This window comes from Tamandua tetradactyla, chromosome 22 (assembly GCF_023851605.1).
Source record: "Tamandua tetradactyla isolate mTamTet1 chromosome 22, mTamTet1.pri, whole genome shotgun sequence".
NCBI lineage: Eukaryota > Metazoa > Chordata > Mammalia > Pilosa > Myrmecophagidae > Tamandua > Tamandua tetradactyla.
The window spans coordinates 43,130,296-43,142,888 of record NC_135348.1 but is presented as its reverse complement, the minus strand read 5'-3'; the positions used below and the strand labels follow the sequence as shown (position 1 = coordinate 43,142,888).

General features: G+C 36.0%; 1 protein-coding gene across 1 annotated transcript in view; it reads left to right on the top strand.

Moving 5' to 3' along the window:
* The window catches only part of FAT4 (FAT atypical cadherin 4), a 163,816-nt gene that overhangs the window by 98,458 nt on the left and 52,765 nt on the right, over window positions 1-12,593 (top strand). Inside the window, exon 7 of the mRNA XM_077140084.1 lies at window positions 11,099-11,279. Within this exon, the coding sequence (XP_076996199.1) occupies window positions 11,099-11,279 (181 nt within the window). The remainder of the gene's footprint in view (window positions 1-11,098; window positions 11,280-12,593) is intronic.

The following is a 12,593-nucleotide window of genomic DNA, read 5'->3' as shown; positions in this document are numbered from 1 at the left end:
ATATACTTTCTGGATTCACATTTACATCTGCAGAATCTTCAATATTATTATGAAATTGGTGAATTTCAAGACATTTCTAGTAGATAGCTTACTTGCTGTGAGAATAGCTTGTTTACCTTGTAGGGCAAAAAGAAGCTAGAATTTTATTACAACAAGCACATACCTCCTTGTCTAGGGCTCCATTTACCAAATGCTTGAAGTCAAGAAGGAAATGTGCTTTGTTGCAAAGCAACAGATTTTCTTTAAACAAACATTCTATTTCTACTGAATTGTTTTCTTCTTATTTCAAGAAAATTGTGTTTAATTTATAGACACTAAGAACAAATATAATCTACTTGCAGTTTGAACTTTATTTAGTCCTTTGGCCTCATTAATTACACTTTTAAAAAATATATTTTTTTCTGAATCTCTTTTCTTCTTAAAATCTTATTTTAAAGTTTCTTATACTTTATTTTTATATATTTGGGCATATTTAGCCACCCGTTTTAAATGGCTCTACAGTTTAATAATTTCCCAAATTCAATGACTCAGACAAGGGTAGGAACTAACTGTGGTGTACTGAAATATCAGAGGATTAAATTGTGAATAGTTCTTCTGTTTTACTTTTTTTGGTGTGTGTGTGTGTGTGTGTGTGTGTGTGTGTGTGTGTGTGTGTGTAACCTGTTTTGGTTTTTGCACACTTTAAATACCATTCAGCCTAGCTACTTAAAATCAAGATAATCTTTACTATTTGCCCCCAAAATCTGAAATTGTCATATCAATTTATCCATGTTTGTTTAAACACACACACACAGATATATATGTAATATACATAGTTTTACAGATTGACATTGAAAATTCCTTTTACTTTGTAACTTCTAATTATATTTCAAATATCCACTGTACTTTCCTAAGCTTTACAGTTGTGAATTTTTGAGATGTTGACCCTTTATTTCATTATTAACTTGTACCTCTTTCATTGACTCATCTGCCACCAGGAACTGGGTCATAATTTCCTGCCTCTTTTTCTTGACTGCATCTGGTTCTTATAAACCGATTCCAGATGAAATTGATTAATCTTGCCCTGTTACACCACTACTCATATACTTCATCATTATCAGATCCATTCAAGCTAGGCATTGGCCCCTAGTCATATGACTTCTCATGGGATTCAGGATAAATTGGGACCTCTGTTTGTAAGCAGTATGCTATCTCTATCTCCAAAACTTTGAACTTTGGGATCTTTTCTTCTGGTCCCAGCTTTAGGCTAACACATCTATTCCAAGGCTGAATATTTCTAGAAGTTTTCAGCTCTTTGAACTTTAACACAAAATCAACATAAGATCTAAGAGTATGCATTTTGGGTAAACAGAGATGATCACACAAGTCCTGCTTTGATTAGTTTACAGTTTAATAAAGGATACAGCTGACGTGCATTGATGATGATGATAATTATAAAGAGCTAACATCTGTAATAAAAGTGGCATAGTTTTATCTAAGCCTAATGAACTCAGAAACATTTTTTTTTCACTTGAGAGTTTAAAATTGTCTCTCCTTATCCACCCTGGCTGAATGTAAACAAATTGCTTAAATTCTTTGAATCTCAACTTCTTTACTTTAAAAATGAAATACTAATACCTACTTCATGGACTCTGTATATTAAATGAGTAATAAATGTATATATGATATACATAAATCTGTTACCAAATAAGCAGTCAATACTATGCTTATACAAACATGTATGCATAAGTGCTTATGGATATGTATATACACATATATTTTTTAATTCATAAACTAATATATGGGCTACGCTTACAGCAATTGATTATAATTTCAATTTTGAACATACTGAAGTTCAGACTTTTTTTTTAACTCCTAGAAGGAGGTTAAAAATGATGCAGTTGGGTTTATCAACCTGGAATCAGCAGCAAGGTCCAGATTGGAGATAAAATAATAGTAAACCTTTTATAGCATTTCACATGGGATCTAACCATAGAAGTGGTGGGAAATAGATGGCTCCTTCATGCAGTTAAAAGGGATGGTTCAAAAATAAGCAGAAATGCAAACACACAAAAACAACAAAGGCATAACTTTATCATTCGATTAGCAGATAAAGGGGAATGCCAACCTCTGTGTGAGTGAAGGGCAAGGAATCGTGCATCCCTCATGTGTAAAGGGTGCTGTAGAAATGAGACTTACTCCCTTGAAGTCAGCCCAGACCTATCTTCCTCCTTTGATTTCACCTCCTGTCAAATGCTGAGAGGCTGATTTGAGGAGGCTGGGGGAGGGAGACACATGCTGTGAGTGGAGGAGTGGAGGGCTAAGCATGGGGTGGGGGAGCTGGTAAATAAAAAATAAAAGTTAAAAATTTGGGGGAAAGAATTCAAATTTAGGGCTAGAAAAATCTCAGTAAAGGAGTTAGAAGTTATAAAACAATGTTATGTAGGGTTTTCCTTGTAAGATTGAAAAAAAAAAGACCCTGGTACTGGGACAACAAGAGAGGCAGCTCACAAGATTGTGCTCTGCTCTGTCCGTTCTTCACCTGGGAAGTAAATTGGAAGGGGGACCTCCAGGGACTTAGGAAAGGACTGTGGTAGAGGCTAAGGGAAGAGCAGAAGAGGCTGCAGAGCATTCTTGGCTTGAGAAGCTGTATCATGGTCTGCTTGGGCCATTTCCCAAGGCAAGATTGTCTGGTGTGGTCTGCGTGCTTTTAAAATCTTCCGAAAAATAAGATTTTTCCCCCCTGATGTGAAGACAGTGAGATTGATCCTGCTGAATGTTTTCATAGGTAAACACTTTTTTTCTTTTTGCTTACTAATTCAGAAAATGTGTCAGTAACAGTATTTCAGCAATTTATAAGCAAAGAAAGCAAGCACATGATCCTGACCAGATGCCATAGCCATTGTTTTATGTGGATTTCCGTATGTGTGTCACCAGACATTTTAGAATGCCAAAGATAAAACTTTTTCCTGGCAGTTACTGGGGTTATTTCTTGACAAGGTTATTAAGAAATAACCTTGTGGGCCCAAGAGGAATGTGCATATCCCAAATTTTTAAGACTCCCTTAAAAATCTTACTATGCAATTTAAAATTTCACATTTAAAAATTTCAGAATAAGCATCTTCCAGGAAATTAACTTTTTTGAGAACTAAATTTGCTGTATTTTTACACTTACAAAGGAACCCTTGAGAGTAAAGTTTGATTCCAAATGTTTTCCTAAATAATATTATCATTGGGTAGAGCATAAAGTTTTGTAGGAAAAAAAGTCCACAGGGCTTGACACCCAAGTCTATTAGATTAAAACCGGAGCTTCAGTCAATTTTCTATTATTTTCTCTGTAAAACAAGGACAATAATAATGAGTAATAGAGAATACATTTTAACTCTGTTTTAAGCATTATCCTAAGTACATTACATACGTTGCCTTATTCATTCCCTTCGACACGTCTATTCTAATTATTCCTATTGTACAGATGAGATGAGTGAGATTTAGTGTCTAGACGAGATGCCGGTTAAAAGAAAGCCCTGCGTCTCCTCCCATCCTTGTCCTCTAGGACCTTGATTTAGTTGTCCCTTTTCTCTGTTCATCACACGTACCTTCTTCCCCTCCCAGGAAAGCCTTTGCCCCACGTAAATGCACTGATGTTCCCCAGCTAAGGTGCTTTTTGACTTGTTTGATTTTGCTTTATAGTGCCCCACTGGAGGACTGCTGAAGTGCTTCACTTCCATTTCATCCAATGGTATAAGAAAATAAACACAAATTCATGAACCAATAGGTCAAGCTATTGGTCAGGAACGATGCCCCAGAAAATCATTTTCGTTTTAATGTCTCTTTTGTGAGAAATTCAAAACCCATGCCAAGGTTAATTCTCCCAAACTTTAACTTAACACAAACTTAAGCTGGCAAATAGCTGGGATCTCACACAAAGGGGCCTTTCCCTCCACCTCCTGCCTCACTTAGACCGTAGGTTTGTCAGGTGCTCTGCTCAGGATACAATCTCAGCAGCTCACTTAGCAGCACTGGTTGCAGCACCTCAGGTGGAGCGTCAAAATGTTCCAGAGGCAGACATCTACGTCCCAGTCACAGGGCGAGAATCCCAGCTCTATCCTCGCAAACTGGGATGCTTTGAAAAAGTTACTTGACCTTCCTCATCCTCAGTCTCTTCACATATAAAAGGGAGACACAGCAGGACTAATTTAGGAGGGTTAGACTTCTTAAACCTATGTATTGCACACTGAAAGACTCAATAAATATTAGGTATTATTGTTAATATGTTGAGTGAAACTATTTTTTAATGTCTAAATTTTGATGTGTTTCTCCAATGTTTATGATACTTCTGGATCTGTTTTGGTGTGTGTATGAAATGTTTGTGGTGTAATCTCACCACTGTTTACACAAAGCAACTAATGTAAATCAGTTAGAATATTTTGAGTCTGTAGTTAATTATAAATGTAATCAGTAGGAGTGGTGCAGCAGTGGCTCAGTGGCAGAATTCTCGCTTGCCATGCCCAAGACCTGAGTTTAATTCCCGGAGCCTGCCCATGCCAAAAAAAAAAAAAAAAGAAATATAATCAATAGAATGAGAGCTAATTGTCTTTCCATTAATGTAAAATCAAATGCCTAATAGGTGAGATTTCTGCATTCATTAACTTTTTAAAAATATATGTTAATGTAAATGGAAAGCTTAATAGAAACTACCCTACTGAGAAAAATATATATGGCAACAATTCTCAGCATGCCTCCTAATTGTGTAGGTTTCCGAAGGGATCAGGGCCTCAGTACAGTGCCCAGATCAAGTGGTCATACAAGTACTTTCAGCTTCAATAAATTTGAGTTTCCTTCATAGATCACAAAAATAACAATTACCAAAACCATCGCATTCCACAATTGTCTAGTCTGCTGACTTTGGTTCATACACATCTGAGCATAAAGCTGATCGGAACGATGCCATCAGCCATTCCATTTAAGCACATAGAGAAATGTTTGAATAGAGGAAAAGCAAATATCAGAAAGTCTCAAAGAGTATTAGAAAAACTAATATTGAAAGGTGGTGATTCTCAACACCACTCTGCGATAGAAGGTACTCCATATTGTATAGATGAATGAATGAAGTAATGAATGGACTTAATACAGAATGCTGAATGATAAAAAATGAATACCATTTAAATTTCATATGCACGGAAATGACTTTATGGGCAATAAGGCTATATATTCAACAGCATAGGGGAGTATTAGGGCTTTATTTTCTTTTATTTTTTTAGATAATTCTTCATTTTCTCTATTTAGAAGAGTAAGAGTTTGAAAACCAGAACCAATGGTAGGTAATTTGCCTTTTACTTAAGTGGAAAAATCACAGGATCTAACTAAATATGGCATCTGACCTCCATAAAATGAGTTGGCTCACTTTGTGAAGTGCAGATAGTATGTGCTGGGGTGTTGTTAAATGTTGAATTTTCATTATATGCTGATAACAGTGCAGGAAGAGGAAATAAAATTAAAATTCATATTCAATATTTAAGGCGCCAACCAAAATGACTCCAGCTTAGCTCATCAACATAAGGCTACTTTCATCAAATGTGAGAATATAATTTTGATTTGTTTTATTAAAGGAATTGTAGGTTTAGAGAAAAATCGTTCATAAAACACAGGATTACCATAAAGCACCTATTAACACATTGCATGGTGTGGTACATTTATTACATTTGATGAGAGGACAGTTTAGTGATTACACTTATTAACTATAGTCCATGCTTTCACTTAGGGCTCTCTATATTATGCAGTCCCATGGATATTTTAAAAAATTGTATTCTAATAATATATATATACAATGTAAAATTTCCTCTTTTAACCACATTCAAATGTATAATTATTGCTGTTACTTAATTCGCAATGTTGTGTTGCCATTACCACCATCCATTACTTTTCCATCACCCAAATAGAAACTCAGTACATTTTAGCCTTAACTCCCTATTCCATGTCCACTCTTTATCCTCTGGTAACCTGTACTCTAGATGCTGCTGATGATTTTGCTTATTCTAGTTGTTTTATATCAATAAGATCACATAATATGTCTCATTTCGTGTGTGGATTGTTTCACTCAACATGTCTACCAGGCTCATCCATCTTGTCACATGTATCAGAACTTCATTCTTTGTATGGCTGAATAATATATTCCATTGTGTGTATCTACATTTTGCATATCCATTTATTGGTTTATGGACATTTACGTTGCTCTCATTTTTTGACAATTATGAATGATTCCTATATGAGCAACAGTGTGAAGATATCTTTTCAATGCCTTGCTTTCAGTTCTTTTGGTCATATACTGTGGTAGTGAGGTTTAGGTGTCAACTTGGCCAGGTGAAGGTGCCTAGTTCTATTGCTGTGGACATGAGCCAATGGCATGTGAACCTCATCTGTTGCTGATTACATCTGCAGTTGTCTAGGAGGCGTGCCTGCTGCAATGAATGATGTTTGATTTAATTGGCTGGTGCTTAAATGAGAGAGCTCAACATAGCACAGCCCAAGCAGCTCAGCATACCTCATCTCAGCACTCACAGCTCAGCCCAGGCCTTTGGAGATGCAGAAAGGAATCACCCCGGGGAAAGTTGTTGGAACTCAGAGGCCTGGAGAGAAGGCCAGCAGTGATCACCCTGGAAAGAAGGCTAGCACGTGAGAAAGAACTTCAGTTGAAAGTTAGCTGCTTTTTCTCTGAAGAACTATGCATTAACTAAATGAATCGCCTTTCATTGAAAGCCAATCCATCTCTGGTGTGTTACATCTGGCAGCTAGCAAGCTAGAATATATACCTAGAAGTGGGATTCCTGTTTTATATAGTAATTCTATACTTTGCTTTGTGAAAGGCTGACATACTGTCCTCCACAGCACCTGTAACCATTTCACATTCCCACCAGCAATAAAGAGTGTTCCTGTTTCTCCATAACCTCTCCAACACTTGTAACTTTGTTTTTTTGATGAACACAAAGTTCTGAAGATTATTCCTTACATTTTCTTTGCAGAATTTTTCAGTTCTGGCTCTTATATTTAGGTCTTCAATCCATTTCATATGCTGTTGTATCTGGTGTGAGTTAGGAGTCCACCTTCATTCTTTTATTTTCCCAGCACCATTGGTTGAATAGACTATTATTTCCCAATTGAATAGTCTTTGCACCTTGTCAAAAATCAGTTGGCAATAAGTATGAGGGTTGATTTCTGAACTCTTATTTTGCTTCCATTGGTCTAAATGTCTATCCTTGTATTAGTGCCATGTTGTTCTGATAACTGTGACTTTGTAGTAAGTTTTAAGATGGGGAAGTGTGAATCCTTCAATTTCAATCTTTTTTCAAGATGGCTTTAATTATTTAGAGTCCCTTACCCTTCCAAATAAATTTGATCATTGGCATTTCCATTTTGCAAAGAAGTTTGTTGGAGTGTGTTGAATCTATAAATTACTTTGGGTACAATTGACAACTTAGCCATATTTAATCTTCCAATACATAGTTATGGAATGTCCTTCCATTTATTTAGGCTTCCTTTGATTCTTTTAGCAATGAGTTTAGTTTCCCATGTACACGTCTTTCACAGATTTGGCTAGATTTATTCCTATGTATTTCATTCTTTCAGTTGTTATAGTAAATGTAATTTTTTTCTTGATTTCTTATGATTGCATCTAATGTGTAGAAACATAACTTATTTTTTGCATGTTGATCTTGTACTCTGTATGCATTTACTAGCTCTAGAAGTTTTGTTGTGGATTTTTCAGAATTTTCTGTATATAGGGTCATGTCATCTGCAAATAGGGAAAGTTTCACTTCATCCTTTCCAGTTTGGCAGCCTTTTATTTCTTTTTCTTGCCTAATTGATCTGAACAGAACTTCCAGCAATGTTGAAAGTTGAAATGTTGAAAAACAGTGGTGACACTAGGCATTTTTGTCTTGTCCTGATCATAGAGGGAAAGCTTTCAGTCTTTCCTCATTAAGTAAGAGACAGTTGTAGCTTTTTCATTCATCCCTTCACCATGTTGAGGAAGTTTCCATCTACTTCTACTTTTCTAAATGATTTCATCAAGAAGGGGGTGGATTTTGACAAATGCTCTATCTGCAATCAATTAAGATTGTCATGTGTTTTTATTTATTTCCCTTATTCTGTTATTTTGGTGTATTATATTAATTGATTATTTAAAAATGTTAAACCACCCATGCATCCCTGGATAAATTCTACTTCATCATGGTGTATAAATCTTTTAATGTGCTGTTGGATTTGATTTGCTAGTATTTTGTTGAGGATTTTTGCATCTATATTCATGAGAGATAGTCATTTTTAATTTTCTTTTCTTTTGGTGTCTTTATCTGGCTTTGCAATGAGGATGAGTTGGCTTCAGAGAATGAATTAGGGAATGTTCCCTTTTCAATTTTTTGGGAAGAGTTTTGGCAGATTTCATGTTAATTTTTCTTAGTATGTTTGGTGAAGCCACTGTGAAGCCATCTAGTCCTGGGCTTTCCTTTGTTGGGAGGTTTTGATTAATGATTCAGTCTCTTTAATGGCCAGCAGTATGTTGAGATCTTCTATTTCTTATTGAGACCATGTGGGTTATCTAGTTGTTAGTGTACAGGTCTTATCTTCTCATATAAAAAGAGGAACGTTTTCTACCCTTTCACTTTCAGCCTACTTATACCTTTGAATTTAAGGTGAGTCTCCTGTAAACAACATATAGTTGGGTCATGCTTTTAAATCCATTTTGCCAATCTCTGTTTTTTTGACTGGGGTGTGTGTGTGTGTATGAATCCATTCACATTTTAAGTCACCACTGAGCATGTATGACATATTTCTGCCATTTTTCTATTTAGTCTTTCTACCTCTTATACCTTTTCTTTTCCATTTTTTCCACTAATGCCAATTCTCATATTTATTTGACTTTTTGCATTGCACCATTTGAAATACCTTCTCATTTCTATTTGGATGTATTTTTCATATATTTTCCTCATGGTTACCATGGAGTTAAAATTTAACATCCTAAATATACAGCAATCACATTCATTTGATACTCACTTGATTTCAATAGCACACACATACACTGCTCCTATTCCTTCTACCTACACCCACCTTTTTTTGTACTTGCTACAAATCTGTACAATGTACTTTGTACATTGTATCCTCAAAACAGTAGATTTCACATTACTTTTTATGCTTTTGCATTTTAGCACCTGCAGGGAGTAAAAAGTGGAGTTACATATCAAAATATACAATGCAAAAGTACTGGCATTTATAATTACACCCATGGTTATCTTTGCCACAAGTCTTTATTTCTTTATGCTGCTTTGACCCACTGTTTGGTGCCCTGTCCTTTCAGTCTGAAGAATGCCCTTTAACACTGCTTGTAGGTCAGGTCTAGTGGTAATGGACTCCTTGAGCTTTTGTTTATTTGGGAATATCTGAACGTCTATCTGATTTTGAAGGAAAATCTCAATGGCTATGAAATTCTTAATTGGCACTTGCTTTCTCTCAGCACTTTAAGAAGTATTCAACTCACTGTCTTCTTGCCTCCATGATTTCTGATGGGAAATCAGCACTTAATCTAATTGGTACTTCCTGGGCTTTTGGGATGTACATATTCCCATGTATTACTAAGTTTGGGAAGTTTTCTGTCATTGTTTTTTGACTATTTCTTCTGTGAAAATAGCCTAAGATACTGAAAGAAATTTAAACTCTTTTCATTTTTTATAATTATTTTTCTTTGTGCTCCACAGCATGACTTATTTCTGTTGTCTTATCTTCAAGTTTACTGGCTATTTTCTCTGCCAGCTCCAATCTGCTGTTGAAAACCTCTTGGGAATTTTTCATTTCAGTTTTGTGGTCTTCAACTCCAGTAGTTCTGTATGTTCCTTTTTAAAATTTCTCTCTTTATTGATATTCCCCTACTGCTCATGCATTGGTTTTTTTTATATCTGTTAGTTTTTTCCCTGTACTTTTCTTCTATTTTCCTAAGAGTTGAAAATATTTTCAACTATTTTCCTAATATCCTTTAGTACTCCTTCTTTATTTTCTTTCATCCCCTTGGGCATCTTGAAGGTCATTTTTAAAGGTCTTTTTTCAGTGATGCTGCAGTCTTTTACCTGCCCTCTGCAGCTCTAAAGAAAAACACCTTCTTTAATTCTCCGCCACCCCTTTGTCCTGTGTGGGTAGAAACCCAGAGCTGGGACCCCAGCGATTCAAAGTAGCTCAGCAAAAGCAGCGATTGGTGATGCTGATGCTTCAACAAATGCAGTTGTCAGGTCAGAATCCTGAAGACTAGACTTTTATTTCTGTCTTTGGTACCAGCCAGCTATGCCTGAGGCCATACCTTCCTGCTGCCTACTGTGACACAGTGGAATGGGTGACAGTAAAACACTCCTTAGGTTTGCTCTTCACTTGTATTTGCTGCAATTTCCCAGCCTTTTCCTACCACTCATAGCTACACAGTGCTCTGCTGGATTCCAGGATTTCAGTGTAGCTTATTCAGATAGTCCCTGCCAGGTAGTGGTTGTTCTGGTGGAGGAACTGATGCCTGGAGCTTTGTACCGAGCCATCTCTGCACAATTCCAGGATTATAATGTTGAGATACAGTTTGGAACTTTCATCTCTACAAATAATCATTAGTGTGGAAAAAGGGATATAAAGAATTCAGGCTCTATGTTGACATTTTCATATTAACATTGATAGTTACTGCTAGAAATAAAGTTCATAATAATGCTTTGTCAGTTGGCCAGTATTCCATATCTGGGGGTAGTTTCCAAATCTGGTTTGTGCTATTTTCATGTAATTTCAGAGAAGGCAAAAGCACCTTTTTGTGACATTTAAATGATATTGTTCTGTTTTGCATTGTTGAATCAGTACCTTTAAAATAGAATAAGAACATATCATACTCTATTGTTGCAGGATCACTGGGAAAGAGTTTATGTTCTAGTTCATAAATGCAAATATTTGCATGTAAAAATTGCTCAATTACTTGGCTTCAGAAACTGTCCTTTGAAAAATCGTTTGAATTATCTTCAGTAAAGCTATTTACAGCTAATGCTTGTTAAATTTATTATTATTATTTTGGTATTTATAAGCATTAATTTTTGATATTTTTTCTCTTTAGGAACCCCTGTCCTAACTGGAACTGGAATAATCAATGTCATAGTAGATGATGTCAATGACAATGTCCCCACCTTTGCCAGTAAAATGTATTTCACAACAATTCCTGAAGATGCACCAACTGGAACAGATGTTTTACTGGTAAATGCTTCGGATGCTGATGCTTCAACAAATGCAGTTGTCAGGTCAGTATGTTTCCCTTTGAAAACTTTGCTATTTTTTCATTAGATGTTATTTTTGGTACTATGAATAAACTGCCTAATTTAGTGGAAATTCCAAAATATTAATTCATCTATTCTAGTTATCTATTGTGGAATAACCAACTATCCCCAAACTGGCAATTAAAACAATTTTATTTCTTGCTGAAAATTTTATTTTGTTTATTGCACTTATACTCTTATTATATCTCATGATTTCGTAGGTCCGGAATTCAGACAGGGCTCAGTGGAAGATTCTTCTGCCCCATGTGGTTGACTGACGTTACTTAGTGGTATTTAGCTGATGGCCGAGGTATTCTGAGGATCTAATATGGCTTCACTCACATGTCTGGTAGCTTGAGAGGGGTAGCTGGAGGCTTAGACTCAGCTGGGCCCCTGTTTCTTTCACCATCTAGTCCCAGGCCTTCATTGCATGGCGCAATCAAGTGTAGTATTTGATTCATTTAGTTGCCTCTCCATCCATGCCCATCCACAGCTTTAAGAAACCTTCCGGATTTTTTAGTGAAAAGGCTCAAAGACAAAAATGATTTTGACTATGCCCCCACCTCCTTTAGGTTAGTGTTAGGTAAATTGGAGTGAGTTAGATAGTTTTGAAAGTAAAAGATGAGAAGAGTGGATTCGAAGAGATGAATAGTTAAGGGTGCGTATGTATTGGTAATGATGATAATTTGGTTAATAATTTTTGTGGTTTGTTGTTAATTTCTTCTTAACAAATTTACTATGGGAAGCAGGGAGTAATTAGTTTCTTCCTGTGGCATAGGTAAGTAAGTTAGGTTAGGAGCCCTTGAGATATTTTTCACTTAACCATTTATTGAGTTGCCAGTGGTGAATGAGAGACAATTTCTACTTTCGTTGACTTACATATATTTTTTGAGGTAGATAGGCAATTCAATGTCAATAAATAAGATTATTTCATGTACTGATGAGATCCTTGGAAATAAAACAAGGTAAAACTTGAACAGAGGGCTCCTGCCCAATACCTATCGATAATTACTGCTCTAAACCATGCCAAGCAACTAGTACACTGGTACACAACCCACTGATTGTAGTTTGCATGCACTTCCTCTTCATTGTTGTCTTATAGCCTAATAATTCTTTATCCGCCAAGCAGGGAGAACTTCTCTAAAGACAGCATGTAGAATACTGCCAACCATCAGGACATTACTCTTGTCCTTGATGAAAGTTCTGAGTCCAAAGATGAGTATTTATCAAATAAATCCTATCATCCAGAGGCTCGTAGAAAACGCTATGTTTATATGCTGTTTTAATGTATGACAGATA